This window comes from Rhinolophus hipposideros (assembly GCF_964194185.1).
Source record: "Rhinolophus hipposideros genome assembly, chromosome: 8".
Taxonomy (NCBI): Eukaryota; Metazoa; Chordata; class Mammalia; order Chiroptera; family Rhinolophidae; genus Rhinolophus; species Rhinolophus hipposideros.
The window spans coordinates 14,371,339-14,393,883 of NC_138054.1; the positions used below are offsets into that span (position 1 = coordinate 14,371,339).

At 39.9% G+C, this 22,545-nt stretch overlaps 4 protein-coding genes across 6 annotated transcripts in view; 2 read left to right on the plus strand and 2 right to left on the minus strand.

The window, feature by feature from the left end:
* The window catches only part of SIRT5 (sirtuin 5), a 35,354-nt gene extending 33,323 nt beyond the window's left edge, over positions 1 to 2,031 (plus strand). For 2 of the 3 annotated variants that reach the window (XM_081057118.1, XM_081057117.1), the window contains exon 9: positions 335 to 2,031. In XM_081057118.1, coding sequence (XP_080913244.1) covers positions 335 to 410 — 76 coding nt within the window. In that variant the 3' untranslated portion in view covers positions 411 to 2,031. The remainder of the gene's footprint in view (positions 1 to 334) is intronic. The other variant, XM_081057119.1, reaches the window with a different exon arrangement.
* Positions 1,709 to 3,347, minus strand: LOC308500961 (uncharacterized protein; the record flags this gene model as incomplete). Its single annotated transcript, XM_081056447.1, has 3 exons — positions 1,709 to 2,846; positions 2,932 to 3,191; positions 3,288 to 3,347. The coding sequence occupies 3 exons, from the start codon at positions 3,345 to 3,347 to the stop codon at positions 2,597 to 2,599; spliced, it is 570 nt and encodes a 189-aa protein (XP_080912573.1). The 3' UTR covers positions 1,709 to 2,596.
* On the plus strand, positions 3,325 to 7,243 carry NOL7 (nucleolar protein 7). Its single transcript, XM_081055037.1, is given in 9 exon segments — positions 3,325 to 3,608; positions 3,690 to 3,750; positions 4,361 to 4,419; positions 5,778 to 5,809; positions 6,058 to 6,139; positions 6,486 to 6,607; positions 6,687 to 6,764; positions 7,066 to 7,124; positions 7,126 to 7,243. Coding segments are annotated over 9 exon segments (774 nt in total). The 5' UTR covers positions 3,325 to 3,345; the 3' UTR covers positions 7,144 to 7,243.
* The window catches only part of RANBP9 (RAN binding protein 9), an 81,862-nt gene continuing 65,917 nt past the window's right edge, over positions 6,601 to 22,545 (minus strand). The window contains exons 11-14 of the mRNA XM_081055036.1: positions 20,458 to 20,579; positions 18,584 to 18,735; positions 12,217 to 12,328; positions 6,601 to 8,987 (exon numbers count right to left, since the gene is read on the minus strand). Of these exons, the coding sequence (XP_080911162.1) occupies positions 8,857 to 8,987; positions 12,217 to 12,328; positions 18,584 to 18,735; positions 20,458 to 20,579 (517 nt within the window). The 3' untranslated portion in view covers positions 6,601 to 8,856. The remainder of the gene's footprint in view (positions 8,988 to 12,216; positions 12,329 to 18,583; positions 18,736 to 20,457; positions 20,580 to 22,545) is intronic.

Here is a 22,545-nt window from a genome sequence, read left to right on the forward strand (position 1 = left end):
GATAAATTTTAAAAGGGGGGGAAGGTGAAGCGGAATAAGAAATTCAAATTTCCAGGTGTAAAACAATAAGTCATGGGGATGTAATGTACAGCATGGAGAATATAGTCAATATGTGATGGCATGGTACGGTGTCACATGGTTGCTGGACTTATCATGATGATCACTTCTTCAGGTATATAAATGTTGAATAATTATTGTGTATACCTGAAAGTGATATATGATATGTTATGTTAGCTATATTTTTAAATAAAAATCTTTTTTAAAAAAATGTGTAACTTGCTGACGTAGTATGTTGATTTTGCTCCTAACTGCTGTATCTGTTCTCGTGTTTCAGGTTTCATTTCCAGGGGCCCTGTGGTAAGACTCTTCCTGAAGCCCTTGCTCCTCATGAAACTGAAACAGTTTCTTAATTGTCCTGGGGACGGAAGAAATTATAGTACATTTAAGTACCAAGCGCCAAACAGGAGATACAATCCTGTGGATGGTGAGATGAATACTGGAAGATCTAAAGACATCCTCTGATTCCCTTGCGGGATCCAACCTGTTGATTAGTGATATGGTCTTAGAGGTAACAGTAGCAAACGTATTTACAAGAAATCAGAGAACTGTAAAGTTAACGCATGTTATTTGGTTTGATCTTAAGCATAAAATACCTCTGATGTGCTTGGTTTGTTATTGGGAGGGAAAAAAGTTGTAATTAGAGTGTCTTAAAAATGTGGTTATCTCAATTGTATTTTTGCTATTTGGGCAATGATATAAGTAGAGGGGTAAAACCTTGGTATTTCTGATTTTTGTACAAGCTTTGAAGGAAAATTAAATCACTCTCTACGGTAGGTAATTTATTGTATAAAGATGTGACCCCAAGAGATATCTTTTTGGGGGACTTTTTGTTTTCAGTATTTACCTTGATTGGCTGTTTTAGCTCAAAGTATGTGGAATACAATAAGAACTCATGCAAGGAAGGAAGAGAAAAGTAATAAAAAGGAAAAAAGTCAGGATGAAAAAAACGATGCAAGTATGTGGACTCCAAGGATAAACATAACTGCCTAAAATTTAGCACTAGACTTCTTAGCAGCCAGGGAGGAAAGGGAGAGGTGATGGTTGACTATTTCTAAATATAAACATACAACGGGGTCTGCCAGTCTTTCCCAGACTCTGAATTCTGAAGGGAGAGTTTCCCATGGGACTTAACCTTGGAGTAAAGTAGTAAAAACTACAGTTCTCGCCTCTAGCCTCTAGCGCCACCACCTAATGCAACACCCAGGGCCCTTGGAAAGCCTGCTGTCCCGCAAACATCAGAGGCCTGACTGGGAGGAGCAACCCATTAGTAAACAGTGTAGGAAGGTCACACATAACAAGGTCGTTGGATCGGGTGTGCTCCTTGGGTGATTACATCACGTCAGCCCTTACAAAACTGCATTCAATGTTACCCACTTTGGCTTTTGTGGAAACAGACGACAAGGCACTGTCACATAAAACTTTATACTGCATTTGCAAGTCATACCTTTTAATAAATCCCAAAGGTCCTTGGCATGGGCAAGAGCAATGTCCATAACCTACAAGGAGTCTGAAGGGCCAGCCAGGCACCTTTACGGTTTGGTTCACATTTCACACGGGTGGGTCAAAGCATGTACGCTGAGGGTACTTGTAATGACTATAATGTAGTTTTTGTACGTAAAATACCATCATTCACTTAAAAAATTTTTTAAAGTTTTTTATATTAGTTTCTAGTGCCAGTATTCATTTCTAATAGGTTCGTTGTTGGGTTTCTCAAGACTTGATACATTTTCTAGTGTTAGCAGTAATGGAAGTCAGCACGCTGTCTCAGAGGGTCTGATTATATTTTTAATTTTCAATTTCTCTCTGACCAAGGCCCAGACACTCTAGAACTGTCCTTTGTCACCCCTCTCATACTGGGCCTTTGGCACCAGCCGCTGTTGTTTTGTGTCCGTGCTTTGACATTTTTCTTCATGTTTTGGTTTTCTTAGAGAAGATGAAAGGAGAACTGAAAATACAAAGTGTATGTGAAGTAGGAATTACTGAATTGGATTTAGTATTATTGAACATCTACCATAGGACAGACATGAGAAATAAAATTAGGCAGGCATGGCTCTCGGCCCCAGGAGTTCCCAGAGTGGTTGGGGCAGCTGCCGTGAACGCTTATGCTGTATGCAGACGACAGGAATGGAAAAGTGTGCAAGTCAGAGGAGAGCGCAGTTAGAGACGGGCCAGGTGGGGACGGGGCGGACGCGAGCGTGTTTGACGGGCTTCTCCGGAGTCAGGTGGGTGGGGGCTGGGGTAGAACCGGAGGCCACACCGGGGTGCTCAGCAGGGGGGGAGCCGCAGGTAACAATGCCTGGCGAGTGTGCAACAGGTTGGCTTCTTCAGAGAAGGCTGAATCGTCACTCTCGTGGGAGAAGACAACGGAGCCCACAAAGGGCCCTGTGTGCCCCCAAATGAAGTATCCTGGGAGGCTAAATAAACAGCACTAGGGCTGCATTCGCCCCGTCTCAGGGCCGCCGTCCTTTTCCCAGATTCAGGAAGGTCCGGGGTTACGGCCGGCAGCCGGAGCGGCGGCTGCTCCCAGAGCTTCCGCTCACGCGGAGTCCGAGTAACCGCGGGAGGGTGTCGGCGACGAAGAGCAGCGCTCGGGCTGCGGCCGGGGGGCGGGAAACGGCGACCGCGCCGCCGAGCCCCGTCGGGTGCCGAGCGTGGACGAGCCTGTCTGCCACCTCGTCCTCGCCGGCGACCGCGGGCTTGAAGGCATCCGGCTCCTGTCGCTATAGCGTGTGTCTTCCCTTCGAAACGCCACTTCGTGGAGTGCGGAGCGAAGGGAGGAGCCACGTCTGCAAATACAGATTAACTGGATCCACCGAGCGGATCCGGCGCCAAAACAAAGGCGGCGATGGGGCGACTGGGGCTAGCGCTCACCGGGTTTCTGGGCACCGGACGGTGTGACCCGCGCCAGCCCGCCTCGAGGAGCGCGGGGACCCGGCCAAGCCTCTCCAGGAAACTAGCCCGCCCTCGCGAGCTCTCCGGGCCGGCGCCCCGCCGCGCGAGCCGGGAGGCCTCCAGCGGGCTCGGGCAGGAAACCCCTCATCCTCCCCGTAGGCCCCGCCCCGCCCCGCCCCGCGCGTGCGCCGCCCCGCCCCGCCCCGCGCCGCGCCGCGCCGCGCGTGCGCGGGCCTCCGCTAGTCTTGGGCCGTCTCTCACGTCCCCGTTCTCAATGGGGCCTCCGAGCCTGCAGGGGGCGATGGAACCAGCGCGGCTTACCCCTCACCTCACACTGCGCTTGGGGCGGCTGCTTCCAGGTCAGAGGTCAGACGGCCCGGCGCGGCGTGGGCCATGGTGCAGCTCCGGCCGCGCGCGTCCCGCACCCCGGCGTCGGCGTCGGCGATGGTGGACGAGAGCCAGCCCGCCTCGGAGGAGGAGGCGGAGCACGGCCTGTTGCTCGGGCAGCCCAGCAGCGGCGCGGCGGCCGAGCCGCTGGAGGAGGACGACGAAGGGGATGAAGAATTCGACGACGAAGCCCCGGAGGAGCTGACTTTCGCCAGCGCCCAGGCGGAAGCGAGGGCAGAGCAGCGGCGAGTTCGGGAGACAGCGCGCAGGTTCGGAGCCTACGGCCGGGCCCCGTCCCCTGCCGTCCCCGTGTGTCTGTCTCCGCACTGACTTGTCACCCTTCCTTTCAGGGACAAAACCCTTCTGAAAGAAAAGAGGAAGCGACGCGAGGAGCTGTTCATCGAACAGAAGGTGGGAATGTAGGACGGCATCCCCTTTTCACCACCCGGCCGAGGGTGGAGTTCCCACGTTTGATGCACAAGCTGGTAGGATCGGGGCTGGGGAAGCAGTCGCTAACACTCCTCTTGACATCGGTGAAACCACAGATGTGCGTCGTCTTGGCTGTCCACCGATTGAAAATGGGAGTGAGAAGCATCGCGAGTTTGAAATCTTGCGGTTCCTGTCACTGCCACTCAGCCGGCGGTGTCACCGCCGATCCGCCCCGCGGGGGGCGCTGTCCTACCGGCGGCGGGGTTGCTGTTAGGAGGGCCGCGCGGGCGGAACGCAGCGTGGTGGGGACGGGCGGCCGGGGCGCCGACTCCGGGCGCGGGACGCACTGCGGGACGTCGGCGGGCGGCGGGGCCCCTTCCCGGCCTCGCCGGGTCCCCCAGAGAACGCGGGCCAGGGCCTGCGACCCCCGCTGTCCCCCGGCCCCGAGGCAGCGGGGGCCGCGCTCAGCCCGGTGCACTCGCTGGCGCCCGGCCGAGGCTGTCCTTAAGACGCGTCGCTTCAGAAGCGGCCGTGTGTGTCGTCCCGGGTACGAGGTCACGTCCCTCACCTTTTGACTTTACGTGTCTTTAAGAAAAGGAAGCTCCTTCCAGACTCCATTCTAGAGAAGTTAACTCCAGTTTCACAGACTAAGTAAGTAACGAACCTTGTTACAGTATCTGCCTACGTACGCCCGTCTTTGAATTCCATACTGGTGTAGACATTTATTTGAATCCATGTAATTGAATAAGAAAGCCTAAATTAGCGACGCCGTACATAGTGGAATTTGATGGGAAAGGTGGAGGGAAGTATTTCACTTCTTTACAGTCTTTTGCCATTTCTTTTTGTCCATTCCCACTGCTGACTCCAGCTTCTGAGTTCCTGACCTCAGACTGTTTATTCAACCAGTGGTTGAGCAACTGTCATTGTGCTACGTTCGCGCAGGGAAGACAGTGAATAAAACAAGCGTCTTGAAATGTATCATTTAGTGTAGTAGCAGCCACTTACCCAGACTCCTAAAACGCAACTTGTCCCATCCTTGCCTTTACCTGCCCAACTTGTCCTGCCGCCTTTTCCCCATTTCATTTAGTCGCTTTGCCATCACTCAGTGTTTAAAGCCAACGCTGTTGTTTTCCTCTTTCTCATCCATCTCACAGAATCAAACCCCCCAGTAAATTTAGACTTCTAAATATGTCATTTTTCTATCCCCCGTTGTCTCCCCTTAATGCTTTTAAATTCAGAAGCATAGTCTTGTATCTCTGTACCTAGGCCAGTGGTTCTCAGATTTTCTGTAGAACTTTTTGAAAGTTACTCAGATCTCGAATATATTAAACATTAGGTTGGTGCAAAAGTAATTGCGGTTTTTGCAGTTACTAACCTTTTAAAACCGCAATTACTTTTGCACCAACCTAACATGCATTTGGTGGCCAATTCCCCATTCATCTTTTACAACCAAGCCCACGTTACCTGTGTTCTCTCACTTCACTCACCCCATTACCTCGTTTATAGCTTTTCTACTGGGCAAGTCCTTTTGTGCAGGCATCTAATAGTGTTTTCTCAGTTTACATTTGTCTCTCAGACCAGACTCCTCAAGGCTAGTCCTTGTCTTGGGTTTAAATTGTTGCATTAATCCTTTGCGATTTCTCCAAATGAAGTGAGGCAAGCCTATCACATTTCAGTTTGTATTTCAAGTGACATGTTATATCTCCTTCTTAATTCCCCTTAACCATAGCAGTCTCCTTCTTTGGTAGCCTGCTAATATGCTTTCAAATTTCAAATTCTGAGAAGATACTCCCATCCAAGAATATACTAGTTTGTAGGAGTTGGTAGTCCATTGGGGAGTGACTTGCTTTCTAAAACTGATTCAAGATCCTGAGTAAAAACTGAGGATGGTGGCAATGAAAGGGGTGGGGGTTATCTTATTTGTAAAACCAGATGAAATTGTGTAACAAGTTGAATAATCTTTGCTATCTGCCATACCAGTCAATTTTTGTGTTGTGTTCTCCTCTTAGCATAAAGAAATCACCAGGAAAGTTAAAAGAAGGTATGAACTATTCTAATTTAAATAATTTCTCATGTGTCAAGTGCATTTGCAGATATTTGCAGTCAAATGGCCCTTAGAGAGCATGGGAACAAAGCTAGCCAAGTTTAGCTTGGGCCTATTTCCTATATTTCTTACAAATAAAAACTGCATCAGATTGGTGTGTAGTAAGTATTTAATGTGAACTCCAGTAAATGCTCCTGATTTATTTTTACATAAGTGCTAACTAGAAATAAAACTCAATTTTTTAGTTAATTTACAGAAGAAAAATGAAGAATGTGAAAAAGGAAGCGATTCCAAGAAAGCTAAAGTACAAAAAGTTCAGTCTGTCGGGTAAGAAGAGTCTTCTTTTTTTCCTGTAGGATATGAAGGTGATCTTTTGAGAGTTTTGGCTTATTTGGGAAAAATATTTTAATTAGCAATTTCAGATTGGATCCTCTGTGGGAAAACAAATTGTTATATTTATATAAAAACAAAATAATTTGCTCTACCAAAATGTGAATATTAGTCGATTTCTTATAAAATAGCCCTGTAATTTAGTTTTATTCATTACCTGTGCATATTACAAAATCAAGATTTTGGTTTTTCCACCCACTTTTTGAGAACAAAAATACCTTATTGAGAAGTAAGCATGTTATCAATCAACCTCATTCGTTTTGACTTTTGTGTTGATCACCAGCCAGAATAAAAGCTACTGGGCTCTAAGGCTAAAAGATCAAGATCTGAGAGATTCGAGGCAACAAGCAGCCAAAGCCTTCATACAAAATTCTTTATATGGTCCTGGAACCAACAGAACTACTGGTAAATTTCCTCATGGACTGTTTTTCTCACTTTTTACTGAAAATAAACAAAGAAATAATATAATAATTCTCTTTTCTAGTAAATAAGTTCCTGTCTCTTGACAACAAGAGGTTACCAATGAAAAAGGCTGCAGCCCAGTTTTTGAATAATGGTTGGGGTAAGGTCCAGCTTTATTGTCTTTGCTCTGATTGTTTTATATATTGAATGATGTTCTTTTTTAATGAGATAAATACTCAAATAATTACAAAGTATCTTTTTTCTTACAATGGCTTCTATATTAATAGTTTAATTGCGTCTGAAAATATAGGTCAGTGTAGTATGTATACATCTATATACAATTAATTTAATAGACCTAATTTTAGTATTTCTACTCATATAGAGTATCTTGAAAATTTTTGAACTGTTTGTTGGAAATTTTGTATCTCCAATATTCTTACTGCACAAACTTTCTATTCTAGGAACCCAGAAAAAACAAAATGCTAAGAGGTTTAAAAAACGGTGGATGGTCAGAAAGATGAAAAACTTCTAAGAAGTAGATCAAAGCTAAATGAAGAATGAGAACTTTGTATGTATAAAACTAATAGTTTAGAAGATTGACTTGTCTTAAAAAAATCTAATAAATCATTTATAAATCACTGTAAAGGGTCATTACACAAATCATAATTTGTGGAAGTACCCCGTCACATGTCATCATTCTGGAGTACAGGTGCGTGCGCCTTTAGCCTTTGAGGGTCCTGGAAGAAACAGCAGTTTAAAATGAATTGTTTCCATTTCTTTTTGTTTATCCATTTAATTGACTATAAGCAACACCAGTAAGGACACTTCTTCTCCCCCTCACCCACTACCCGCAGTTGGGTGGCAGGAATGGCAGGGAGGAGAAGGAGAAATGGACATCCATGAAAAGTCTTTTTGTCTGCAGTTCTCAGGTGCCTTAATTTCTCGGTGCTACTCATGAGAATTTGCTTCACAAAATACAGAATGAGCAAGAGAAATAACTGAAAAAGTGAAATATCCAAGTGTAGATAAATATCTGTTCTTAATGAAGGTTCAATCCTCAGTGTACAAAATAATAGTCAACCAAAGGATAGGGTTATACTGTTGAACAGCTTGTTTAACGTTTACTTTTAACTAGTTTGAGGGTTTGCTTTGCTAGCAAGTAACATCTCTTACGAATATGAAAATAAGGAGATTAATTTCCTCTTTTCTTTCTGTGTCACTCACAATATCATGTTTGACCATAATACAGAGAAACCAGTAAACTGAAGGCAGTCTTAAGTTGTAGAACTCAGATTTATAGTAAAAATCACTCTAAAATTAAAACATTGCTCTAATTTTATATTAATCATAAGTATGCAAGTACCTAATATATAAACTCAGCTGACACTCTAATATCTGGAGAAGTAAATTTTTAATGGCTGGTTAATTATATCACTACATTTTTATTGCAATATAGTACTCATTTAAGCACTTAAAAATGGAAGGTGTACAAAGATTAAATTAAGACACGGTAAATTGACTAAATATTTGGTTTTTATATAAATAAAGGTCATAACCACACCGTTGACATGTAATACTGTTATAATACAACAGTTAAACTGTGAGTCTACAACAGAAGTAGTTGGTAGTTAAACAGGAAACAAAGTTGAAAAGACCATGTTAAAACAAAACTACTGGGACTAACAGGTTGGGATTGTAAGTAGCAACAAACGTATTCACTCAGCTCCTGAGTATTTCAAGTTTTACAGTACACATTAAAAATGATTTCTTCCATCAACACTATCAATTCAAACTGTCGGATGTTTATGCATTTTGCAAGTTACACTGATTGAATGCTTATATGGGAGCGGGGGTCGGAACATTGCCCAATTTGAAGTTTACATCACCCACATGCTAACACAACACAACTTGCTCCATTTCCTTCCCCCCTAACCCCCCGACAAAGAAGGCAGGATTTTTTGGTTTCTTTTAGGTAATTGTTTTATAGGATTTGTGATGATCAATTTGAACGTCTGAGATTCAGTAATATTTAACTCTTAGACAACTAAGAGGTTAAAGATGGAAAATAATTTCTCCTAACACTAAGTTAGAAAATCATTTGCATCATGCTGTAAACTAGGAAGCAATGTAAAGCGACAAAAACCTGTCCCCAGTACATAATTAAAAAAATCTAAATTTCAAATCAGCAGAGCTGGTCTACTTCCATGTTGACTATATGCCACAATATAAGAGTGAGCTCCTTAAATGCATAGCTAATGTAGGTAGTCTTCCACTGTGGCAAATGCACAGGATCCAATTCCTGATCGAGCCATCAGTCCTAGACATTGTGTGGCCTGTCCCATTGCTAGGGCAAGAGGAGGTTGCTTTGGCAGATTGTGAGTTTCTGGGGAAAGATGATTAAAAATGGAAATAGCAATTAGCAAGACAGTAAAAAAAAATTATCAGGAAAACACTTGCATTACTTACACCATTACCAATGCATATGTCACTCTTAACTACCTAACTAGCAAAGACAGTTTCTAAGCAAATGATTTGACGCTTTGAAGGTACTACTCTGATAAGGTAATACGGTTGAGTACTGGGTATTCAACTAGAAGAAAAATTCTTTCAGAATTAGACTTTTTAAAGTGTTAGATCCTCTAAATCTTGTATTTCCATGTTAACTATGATATAATTTCTTAGCTGGTATTTACAGGAGGGGGATAAGGAATATTTAGTATTTCTCTTCTATTTGAGCAAGGTCAGTTGACATTAACAAAAAAAGGCACAAGGTTTTCGGTAAAAGTTTTACTAATGGATTCTTCCTCTTTGGGGGTGTGTGTTGTGGGAAGGACCCAACTGAGGCTGCTTAACTGTCTCCAAGGCATAGTGTGAGTGATACTTGGGTTGGTAGGGAGCACCATGGTAGGGGTGATGGTGACCATGAGAGACGATCGAGCACAATTTTGGAGGGGTAATTGATAATTCATAGGTCAAACATTTTAAAATTTGCCAATAAAAGTTTTCAGGATCCTTCATACCAGAAATTTGTCAACAGTTGTACACGTGTAGTAATTATCAAAATTTGCCAAAGATGAAAAAATGAACTAATGGTGAAAGTGGCCAAACTCTTAGAAGCTGGTCATTTCTCCTTGTGAGATGTCCATATTTTAAGTTTATGTAGACTTCCAATTAATAAAATTACTAATCAGTCCTTAGGCATAGTTGACGACAAAGGGCAAAAGCAGTGATTTATGACTGGTAAGGCTCCATATGATTTCATTCCATGATTGGTTCTGAGGTTGCAAAGTGGTGGGAGAAAGAAAAGTTCCAGAAGGAATGAAGCAAAAATAAAAAGGAAGCAAGTTCAGGATTTAAAGTAGAAGAGAAAAAAATAGGATTAAGAGTAGAAGAATAAAAATATGCAAGACAAGACTCGGATTGATGAAAATGTTCGGTTTGAAAAGTGGTCTGTGGGTTAAGATTAAAGTACTGGCTATTCTGTGGCAAGATGCTATTTAGCTAAATTTTGATGGTGATAAACATTTTTTTGCTGACTAAGCAGGAATGACTAGTTTAAAATAATCCTGCCTTAACTTGAATCAAAATCAATTTAAGCTTTATACAAATCAACATAATTAACTGAAAAGGAAACATCCTTTCAGAATCGTCTCCTGAAGGTTTATAGGGAAGTACGTAACCTTGCTATAAGGTAAGTATCTAGAAGTACTTTACTGCAGCTTTATTTTGGCCACGGGAGGCATCTGGTTATAAGCATTTAAAATTCTTTTTTGGATACGAAACTTGCAGGAAATTATATACAATTAATATAACTTTAAGCACTATTTATAGATTATATAGTATTTATAAATATGCACACAGACATCCCTCCCACAGCAATTTAGTAATTTTGTAGGAATTATATATATTTAATAAATTTAAGCACTATTTATAGCTGAACCTACATAATATGTAGCACAATATGTAAAAGTATGTATATCTTGGATAATGGTCCCAAGCAATTTAGTATTTAAAAATTTATTTCCCTTGAAGATCACAAGATATAAAACACTGTCATAATAAAGAAAACTGGTCACTTGTCTTCAAAAATTTTTTCCAAGTCTGACTGTTCTTTAAATATAAAGCAATCAGGGCTTTATGATTACCTATAAGGTAGCAATTTCAAAAATACATTTATAGTAAAACCATAATATACCTCACAATCCCAGCATTGCTACTGAGTTTTCTTATGTTTACCAATAGAGCTAAATGAATTTTGCATAGCCAAAGAAAATACAACACATTAACACCACAAAGAAAATTCACATTTATTATATACAAAATCTAAAGAAGAAAACTACAACACAAAGATACTACCCTTATTCCAAAACTCCAGTATGAGACCTTAACACACAAAAATGAATTTTATAAAGGCAAAGAAACAGATAAGGCTCAAACATGAATACTTTTAATTGCTTCCTTTACATTCTGGCCATATGAGCCCAGGCCCTCGTTACAAGTCTCCCTGCTAAATAGTCTCTAATCTACTCTGCCACTGCTCTAATCTAGCGAAAGTAATTAGAAACATGTTGCTAAAAGCCCCCCAAACTAATGGGGCCAAACAGCACAGAAAAGACTTCTAAACTGGAGTCCCATTTTACCTGGGGAATTAAGATTCTCAGGTCAGGTGAAAAATCACTTATCTAAATTACCTTTGAAAAGAATCATCCAGAAATTAAAACAGTTCTATGTAGTCAATCAACCCTATAGAGTTTATATGTAAATGCACAGAATCCACAGAGGATTCATATAGAAAGTGTCCTTGTTCAGTACATAAGCACTATATTCACACTAGTGCGCTGCTCACAGGAACGGCAACAACCAGGGAACAGCCAGTGCTAATCTTCCCTGCACGCGGACCTCACTATACTGCTGTTCTCTCCCTCCCCTACCCTTTTTGTTTTCTCAGTACTCACGTTTTTCCTAATTGCCAATTACACAGCTGAGAAAAGTAGGAAAGTTGACAAAGTGCACACAACACTGACAAGTAGCAGAAGTGGGATTAAATGCCTGTTTTTCCCCTGGAAATTCAGTGTTCTTTCCAGTACAGCAGAGCTGCCTGGCCCCATTGAACACTTTCACTCTCAAAAGGGCAGGAAGCTAGGGAGTTCTTGTCCAACTTTCCCAACAAAAATATCTAGCTGAATATGATTAACTTTAATGCAAATATAATTTGACTCTAAGGGCTGGTACTGACGGGCATTTCCAAGTCACCTGGAGGCCCCTGTGTATGTGAGGCATGGTGGGAGCTGTGATATGGGTGGCTCGGGCCAGAAATGCGCACGCACACGCACGCACGCACGCGCGTGCGCGCGCGCACACACACACACACACACACACACACACTTCTAATTTCCAAACTTCCCCAGATGCACCCAATGTACTGTTTTTATTCCATTTGAATCCATTTAACATGGAATTGAAATGGAGGAAGGTATTTTAAGGTAATTTTAATGTTTAAAACATAGAAAACCTTTCCCTTATTTTACCAAAATATAAATGCCAGCAGAAATAATACCATCTCAAATATTGAGAGAATATAGTTGGACTTGTGCCTTTTTGGCTTTACTTACCTAATATTGCACTGTTAAGAGCTGAACACACAGGTTCTCTCTGAATTGGGTCAAGCTGATTTCCAACTGGGCTGTTCCAAGGATCTGAATAAGCTAGTAAACTGAATGCATCCTGTTGAAAACAGCAATTTGTTTTTTAATTCAAATAGTTCAACTATTGTGCTCACCACAGTTACAAGTTGAGAGGCAGATAAAATATGGCTTTAAGGCACTAGATTACTGTGACATTTACACCCTTTTACCTATGAATGTATTTTAACTAGATTATGCAGCAAAGGCTAATTTGCATTTTTTTGGTAAAAAGCCATTCTTACTATCTTCTTCCTATCCCTGCAACACATACACAGCAGAAAAATAATTAAAAATTGAAAAAATGAATTCCTGTGAAATGGGCAAACACTGGTTAAGGTAGAGGGAAACACAAAACATTCAGATACTTCACAATTTATTAGCACTCATATGAATTTGACATTAAAAGGACAGGGCCTGCCTATATATATTTTTCAAACAGATGTGGGAACTGGACACATTTCATTGGATGTCACCTTTTCAAACTAATGAAAAAATAAAAGTAAACCGGCTCCGATTCAGGAACATTTAATAGTTCCAAGCATCCTCAAGCCACCCCTCCTAAAGTAGCTGACACGCACACAGTAGTCTTTTTCCAATGACTTTTGTCTTCTTTCTATGAGGCACATCCTGCAGAGGTTTCAGACACTGGCATCAGTCACCAGTGTGCACCACCAGTGTGGCCTCTGCCAAGTAACGGCCTCTCCAAGTGTCACTTTCATCATTTGGGATTATCACAGGTCATATCTCACATCCACATAAGGAATAACTGAGCTAAGTGAAATTAGCAATGTTGGTTTATTCTAATCTTTCAATAAATAATGTCCTATACTTTGCCAAAAGTCTATGCGCTAATCCAGAGTGACATTATAATCCAGTTACAGATACAATTAGGTACAGAAGGCATACACGGAGAGGTGCTGAGGAAAACGCAGATCAGTGAATTCAGTAACAACACTCAAAATGCTGATTACGGACCTGTGGAAGACTGAAGTCCCTAAAGAATTCTATCTCCTCGGTACAGCTGTTCCGGCATTCCTCTCATCTTACTAGTGTTCTCAGAGCAGAGGTGGGTAACCCATGCGGCTCCTCCCGTCTGACAGAGCTAACTAAGTATCTCACGCACATCAGACTTCTTGCCCCAATTATCATAACGAAAGTTCCTTGAAAACTAAAAAATTATTTACTATACTGTTTTGAGTAGCTGCTGAATTCCCTGCAGCTACTCATAGGTGCTGGGGGCAGGGAAGCAGCTTCGTACAGCTGCTGATCACAAGACCTGCTTCTTACAGATTTTAAGGTATTTTATGCATCCCACATGTTAGCAGGTTCTATTTCCTGGTTGCCCCAATGCAAATTCATTGATGGAAAAGAATATCAATATCCTATATCCTATAAAGCTAACTTGAATCAATCATTATTTCAAAAGGCTAATTAAGCTTTGCTCAAGACTTAATTATCCCACAGCCATCTATCTAATGAGGTACCATCCCCATATTACAGCTAATTTTAAAAGATATACTGAAGAATTGTCCAAGGAATAATTGGTACATAAAAACGAAGCACAAAACTATCCTCTGGGGTCTACATATCCCGACATGCTACCAGAAAGGTAAAATGTCCCAAATGTCAAATCAAGACCACTTTCCTATTTACACCTTCTAGTATTTAAAACATAGATAATGATGGCAGTAATTTACTGGGCACTCATACCGTGAGGGGCAATGTTTCGAGCACTAACGTGAATCCTCTCATTGAATCCTCACAATAACCTTACAAGGTGGATACTATTACGCCCATCATTCAGAGATGCAAACTGGGGCAGTAAGAGGTTGGATCACACAGCTAGTACTGTACTTCTTTTAGATGCAATTCCTCTTAACTGTGAATCTAAATACTGAAAGGAAAAAAGGCTAAAATTCTGCTCAAGCATTTGCAGTACAATTCAACAAATAAGTTATTGCACAACTGAGGACTGATCACCAGGCCTTAGTTTCAAGGACTCACAGTTTTGTGGGGAAGACAGACACATAAGTAAGTAACATACAGTATACTGTCACATGATGCGATCACAGAAAAAGGCTCAAGCTACATGGATACTAAGGCGGAGAAAAAGGCATGGGTGGAACCATGGTAAGAGGTTAGATCCTACAATGCCTCCAAAATCACACTAAAAAGCTTGAATTTTTTGCCAATAAGGCAATGGAATTTTAAATATAGGAGTGATCTGGATCAGACTTGATTACAGAAGAATCTCACAGCAACACCATGAAACATAGCTTGGAAGTAGAGTGAAGGTGTAAGCAAAACTGCTAAAACCCTAAAAAAAACGTTTACAGCATCACCTAGAACTTTATTATTCAAAGGGAATGACAACAACAAAGCAACATTAATGGATTAAATCTTGCAGTAAAATATAATTGGTGACAGTAACCGAAGACAGGCAGTTAAGGCGGCAGTGCCACTGGCACATTCCTCTGTTACTGCTGCTACATTGGTAGGTTTCTGGGAAGTGATACTATAGCAATACTTGTATGTACCAAGAGCCACAATAAATCTATCCTTTGGATTCAATAATTAGGACTTTATCCCAGTGGAATATTTTTAAGGAAGAAACAAGGATATATGATAAAGGTGTTCACTAAAGCATTTGAATAAAACCAAATAAAGTCTATCAAGAGAGCAATGCTTATATAAACTGATATAGCAACACACAGACTATCATGTAGCCATTTAAAAATAACTGTAAACAATGCACAGAAACTGGAAATAAATTTTTATGACAATAAAAACAATACAAAACAGGACAACTAAAATTACTAACTAGGTAAAATATATGCACATCAGATGTAAAGCACAAAACAAAGTATCTGTGAAATACAGTGCATGGCATTATGGGTTACTGTTTATTTTTAAAAATTACCACCATGGGAATAATTTCTGAGGGAAATGTGACATCATTTAGGTAGGATTCTCAAACTGTACTTACACTCGACTTAAAATCTGGAGCAGTGTGTACACAGGGGGAGTCTAAATGGCTCCAGGCCTGCTTCACTGACTACCTGAATCTCCTTGCCAGCTGGGCCATCACCCACACCTGACTCCCACAGGCCTGCAGCAGTCCTCGCCACACTGCTGAAGTTCCACAAACAGCTGCTGAACCAAGTCAGGCAGTTCTCTTGGGAGCCACTGGCAGATTTAGGCAGGTAAGGAACAAAAAGACGGAACAAAAAGACAACAGGGAAAGAGGAAAGGAAGGCTGAGAGAACTAGAAAAAAGGGCTGCTGCAGGAACTCCTTACACCTGATTACCATGGGTGGGCTACTCCACAGGGCTGCAATATGGCAGTTACTCCACCACCCAAGGGAAGCAAAATACATCTGGTATCTTATGGTAAAGGATTTAGGTAAACCTTACCTTCAAATTTAACCAAGTCATTGTCTCCATATTTATGTATGTATGATTCAGAAGTTCAGTTTATACAAATCCAGAAAAAATAAAAATACCCTACTACAATCACATGGGATCTGATGTGAAGAATAAAAGGAAAAAGAGTAATTTCTACACCTTCTCAACAACGGCAAAAAAAACCTTTCTTCTTCACGTTGCCCTCAAATCTTCCAGCCTTGTTCTTTAGGTACTTATAAGTTAGATCACTCACTCAGCTTATCTGGACCAAGGAAAGCTTGGGGAATGGGAAGAAAGCAGCTCAGAATACTAAGGAAGTCTCTAAAGCAGTTGCCATTTGTTTAAAAGTCAAACGTGCAAAATCAAAGCCATGTACATTCTTTAGATGAAGATGAATTACATATTCACATAATTCAATATATAATCAATAAATATCTTTGAGAATAGGCCATGTAATACCACTTCTGAGCTTCATGCAAATTAGAATCAAAGACTGTAAGCTGACTGAGTGAAATCGTAAATTTTCACAGGCACTACATAAATCACACTCCTTCATCTTGCTCAATCAGTATCAACTTTTAACAAGTCAAATGACCTGCTGTAAAAAAAGTCTATGAATTCTTAAAAACATAATATTAAATGTCAACTGTAATTAAAAAAATTGTCATGGGGATATTCAGAGCATAGGGAATAGTCAATAATACTGTAATAACTATGTAGTGTCAGATGGGTAATAGATTTACTGGAGTTATTACTTTATGAAGTATATAAATGTCTAATGACAATGTTGTTTTGTACACCTGAAACTTAAAAAAGATTAATATTCTTAAAAACATCTCATATTCCCAAATATCCCTTAAATAACCATTCTCAAAATATAGTCCAGGGACACCTGGGTCCAACACCTATTCATGGGTTTTGTAAAGTGAGAACTATTTTCATAGTAATACTAAGATACCACTTTCACTTTTCTCATTCTCTCATAACTGTAAAGCGGGGTTTTCCAGAGGCAACCTGATGTGTGATGTCACAATAGATTGAATGCAAAGGTAGGTCTGAGAATCCAGATTATCTTGATTAAACCTAGCATTAAAGAGATTTGTGGAAATGTAAAGCAATGCCACCCTTCTCACTTTTTTATTTTATTTTAGGAAGATAATTATTTTTCATAAAAATGTGTTATTAAATGGATTTATTGCTATTTTTAAATTAATTTTAGTTTTAGTTCTAGTTTTTAGTATAGTATAAAATCAATAAACTCTTTGGGAATCTTTAATAGTCTCTTAAAGTGTCTAGATGCCAAAAAGGTGGAGAACCATTGCCCTAAAACATCTTCAGTGTCCAGCAGAGAACTACTCAGTTTCCCAAAAGGATAACTTTAGATACCTAAAATCACTTAATAATAAATAATAATAAAGGCTGAGAAATAAGTTTCTTCTTAGCACTCTTGATGTCCTAAAAGGTTCTACAACACTGCACTGTGATGAAAATTCCCAATCTGGAAAAATTATTTAGTTATTCTTTTCAAATTAATTCAACCTCAATTTAATAAACATTCATTGAATATCTAGCTGCTATATGCATTAGATATATTTAAAAGGGGAGGAAGTTAAATATTAAGACCTAGTCCAACCTCAAAGAACTCTTTAAATGAAAAGCAATTCAAATCACATAATCCACCAATTTTCTTTTATTTACCAGAAAAATCATAATTTAACCGTTATTTTTTTTTGATAGTTGAGGGTCACCAACAGAATAGCAGTTGTGCTATCCAGTAGATGAAGCACTGAATATGTTGAATACACCTCTCTTCCCATCTCAGCTACTGAAAATACAAGACTGTACTGTACGCCTTTAACTGGAAGTGTACACAGGGGGCTCCCTCACCCAAACTAGGCTAGGCAGGTATGTTCTGTCTACACAGATGCTGTCCTGAGGCTATATGCAGGTAGCTGTTTGATTCTTGCTCATTTTATGCCATACTCAATGCTACTAGATGTGGGAGCCTGATGCACTAACTCTCAGTTTGGGTCAGGTAGGGATGGCAGGAGCCTTGCCCTTTCCTACTGTGTACGTTACACACATCAGTCTCAAGGCCACTACATGCATGTATCTATCTGTCCTTTGTTTTGTGAATTTCTTTCAAAACATTCAGGAAAAAATGTTTATAACTTACGACCTTTGAAATTAACCTAACGCAAGATAAAAAACCAAAACAACTGCTAGGTTAATGTTTCATAGGCTTACAGGGCTGGTAGGACAAAAAATACCAAACTTTTAAAGAGTGGTAACATCCCTACAACTAATTGCAGTGCTGACTTAGGGAGGGGAAAACTCCATCTTCAACTGATATAAAAATTGTGGCTTACTTACTAAACTCTTTAAATTGTATCCATCTTACTAGCTACTGTAAACGTCAATCCAGAAAAGACCTAAAAATGTATTAACTATTCTGGCTTCAAAGATGACCCAAATCCTTCACCAATTATCATCAAAATGAAAACCATGTATTACATATTCAATCTGCTGCAACCCTGAACAATGTTTACTAAATAAAAATATCTCAAATTTATAGTTTTATCAGCATACTCACAATAACTGCCAATTATACAGTGGGGAAAAGTAGGAAAGTAAGTTGACAAAGTGCACACAACACTGACAGGTGGCAGAAGTGGGATTAAATCGCTATTTTTTTCCTTGAAATTCAGTGTTCTTTCCAGGACAGCAGAGCTGCCCGGCTCCACTGAACACTTTCACTCTCAAATGGGCAGGAAGCCAGGGAGTTCATGTCCAAGTTTCACAACAATTTCTAGTACTGCTCAATATTTTACAAAACTATAATTTAGTTCCCTTGGTGCATTTATAATTGATCAAGGGAAAACAAATTTACCTTCAACATTTTTTTGTTTGCTGTGTTCTTGCCACATTCTCTCCTCAGTTGTTCACTCATGGCTTGTAACTCTCTTCCAAAGTGAATCATTCTTTCTATGGCGGCTTGACTTCCTCCACACAACTGGCGTCTTAATTGACTTGAATCAACTTCTGTAAGCAAAACAAGTGTTTTACCACCTTACCAAATGGAAGGCAATGACCATAAATTGCTGATAACATTTTGTACATTTCATTTAGTAACTATTACCTAATATTTTCTCTAAATATGCAGATTTATTTTTAATTTAATATGGAATTTTGCAGCTAAAACGTATGCTTTATCTAGGTCTCAAGAGTCTAGGATCCAATATCTAGCATGCAGTTGAAATTCAGGTGACAACCTCTCACAGTTTTAGGAAGTACCTATATGTCAGGGAAAATTTTATGAAAAGTTAAGCACAATTCTCTAAAACTACATTAAGCAACATAAAGAAAGAAATAATTGCTTCTCAAACTACTTTAACTGACATAGAATATAGACAGAATAAAATGATTCCTGGAATCTAAAGAGAGGAGAAATTATTTTAATAAAAACACAGAAGACACCATATTATACTAATAAAAAAGGGTAATTGCACTACTTTTAGAAAACAGAATTTTATAGTATGTATCTTGGTTGACAATAATTACTGATCAATAATGTAACCATTTAAATCACTAATAACACAATTCGTTAATGATGATAGTTAATATTTACTAAGCACTTATTTTGGGCTATTAGCTTTTCACAGATTAGTTCACTTAATGTCCACAATGACCTATGAGGCAGTTATTATAGTACCCATTTTACAGATGAAGAAACTGAGGCACAGAGCTCTTAAGTAACTTGTTCAAGGTTACACAGCTAGTAAGTGACAGTTGCAGAATCTGAATGCAGATAATCCGGCTCTAGAACTCTTGCTCTTAATCACTATACCTAAATTACTCTTTGAACATTGAGGTTGCTGATATCTAAGAAATCTAGACTTTTTTAAATCACATTACTTGCTTGAAAAAGTGAATTACATATTAGAACATATAATCCTCAACAACAGGTAGTTGTACAAATAATAAAAGAATAACTTTGCATTTATAAAGTAGTTTCTTACACATACTCTTAGAGATCAGAAAAAATACCTTTTAACCTCAAAATATTAAGAAATCTAATGTTGCCATGGAATTCTGACAAATAATAATTTATAAGTTTCAATAATTTTCATTTTGCAACTGATGATGAAGTTTGCTGATGGTTTAAGTTCATGGTACAATTTACTACACAAGTTGTCAACAAACTAAAATTAAGCATGCTACTGTATCTTTCAGCCACTTATTTTTTTGGGGGGAAGGAGTCATACTTAAGCACCTACTACGTGCCAGGCAGTGAACTATGTAAAGCCATTAAATGGCTTATATATTCTCATATATAAATGAATTCACATAAAATGAATTTAAGAAATTGTTTGACTAGAATGTATAAAATCATCTCTACTCATTTGGCCTTTACTGGCTATATTGAAGTAAGTAAAAATTTTTCCAACCTTAAATATCCTAAAGGATATTTAACACAAATAAGTTGGTACTGCTGCATTAATGACAGCACTAAATATGAGCCAAAACAGACTGTTCAGCAAAGAAATCTCTAGCACTTAACTTCAGAAAGTACTGAAATGTAACTACTCAGTTTAGCAACCCACTCTCACAAGTTAAAGAGAAGTGATACGTATTTCTATCAGATCCAATGACACATACATCTTTAAATTTGATTTATGCTCATCACTGTGAATCAGTACAAGTGAAAACATAACCTTGTAGTCATCATTTTTTATTAAAAATGTAAGAAATATCACTGCAGACCCATTTCGGTGTCACAATCTTCCATTTCGTGGTCATGTTTAGAGCTACCGTTTAGGAAACCATTGGATGAAGTTTCTCCAACCCCATTGGAGTAGTGATCTGTTTCCATGTCTACATCATTACTGAAAACGAAAAAACAAACCTAATTTTAGAAATCGCATACTTGCAGCTTAGTTTAAAATAAATTACTACTCAACTACATCGCCTACTTATAAACTGACTTCATAAGGGAACAGCAATCTGCAAAAAAAATATTTAGTTAAATCTTGAATGTACTGAAAGCCAAATATGTAGCTTTAAAAAAACCAAAAACAAATTTGTACTCCTGGAGATGTACTAAAATGTACTGGTTCATGACTTTGTATCAATGTTGAAAAATCATACTTTAGCACATACTTCACACTATTTTCAAACTGACATCTTCATCATCCTTTGTTAATTAACTCTTGCACCAGCAGCCGTCGCGCAGCAGGGCCTCACGCTTGCCCCAGCATTCATTTCCAGCATGTAGGGGAAAACTACACTCTCCAAACAAAGTATTCCTGGAGCCCACTTCACCTCCTTTCTGCCCTCACATTCAACTAGCTTCTCAGCTTTTTCTTTAACAGTCTTGACATTTTGGCATTTGTCCTCACTACTTAAAAACATACCCTCTCTCAAAGGTAAATAATCTTTAAAACTATTCAGTCTCACGCTCTCATTCCTTTCCAGTGCCCAAAACTATTTTTTTCTCACAGGCTTGCTTTCTTTTCTTTTTTTTACTTTTATGTTAAGTGTATTTTTCCAGGACCCATCAGCTCCAAGTCAAGTAGTTGTTCCAATAGATACGGAGGGCGCAGCTCACAGTGGCCCACGTGGGGATCGAACCAGCGACCTTGTTGTTAAGCGAGCCTGTGCTCTAACCAACTGAGCAACCGGTCACCTCTCTCACAGACTTTCTTATTGGCTAAAGATTCTAAAGTATTGCCAAATTTTAATTTTAACAATGCTGATTTGGATAGTTGGGGGGTTTCCAATTTTCACTCATTTCACATTTACTGAATGAATCCCTATGTGCCAATAACTGTATCTGGACATAATGAACTTGTTCCTTCCGATCCATCCACATTCTAAGCTACAATAAATATTAGGATTCTTCTATGAAGAACCAGGTAACAATTATACAGCCCAGAAGAAAAAGCTTGATGCAAATTTAGGAAATACTTAAATGAAAAACAGCTTTTCTCATTTAAAAAGCAATGTATATTCACTTGTAAGGAAAAAGAACATCGGAGACGTCATCAAAATGGCAGCGTGAGGTGAGCCTCTGTAATGCTCCCCTGGAAGTTACAACGAATCGGACAACAATAACTCCACAAAGGACTCCTTGCACAGCAGACAGGCAAGACAAAGAGGCCGACTACTGAATTCACCTCCAGGTGGGTGAATCGCGCGAGCGGGGGAGGAGGGAGAGGAGAAGTGCGGGGACGGAGCCGAATGGGCGCAGGACGCAGACCTAGCTCAGTGCTCGGAGCCCGCTGCTCCCGGATGTTCCGCAGCTGCGGGAGAGGGAAGGACTCGGACTGCTAGGGCTCCGCTTACGGCCCACAGGGCTGAGGGGGCAGCATATAACACGGCTGACCCCAACGCTCACGGCAGAGACTGAGGGAAGAGGGCTGAAAACGGTGGTTTAAGCCCTCACTGCCGAGCGGAGAACGGAAGCCTTAGGCACTGAGGAAAAAGAACATTGAATGCAGTTGAACAAAAGCACTCTAAGCATAATGTCACCAGAGGTTACCTACCACTGGTGGTCAGTTTGTATTGTGTGTGAGTTTGAGAGTGAGTGTGAGTGTGTGTGTGTGTGTCTGTGTACATACTCTTTTGCCAGTGAAACCTGTTCCCTAAAAGGACAGAGAGACACCTAGGAAATGCGGGGGCTATGGCCCTAGAGCTCCTTCATCAGTCAGAAAAGCTTGTTTAGCATCTTGACGAACTTTGACAATTGAAAAGAAAAATCAAATTTCAAAAATGTTTAATATAAATCCTTAAGATCACAGCTTTTAGTGATCTTAATAATATACTACCAAAAACAATGTTTTTGACAATTCA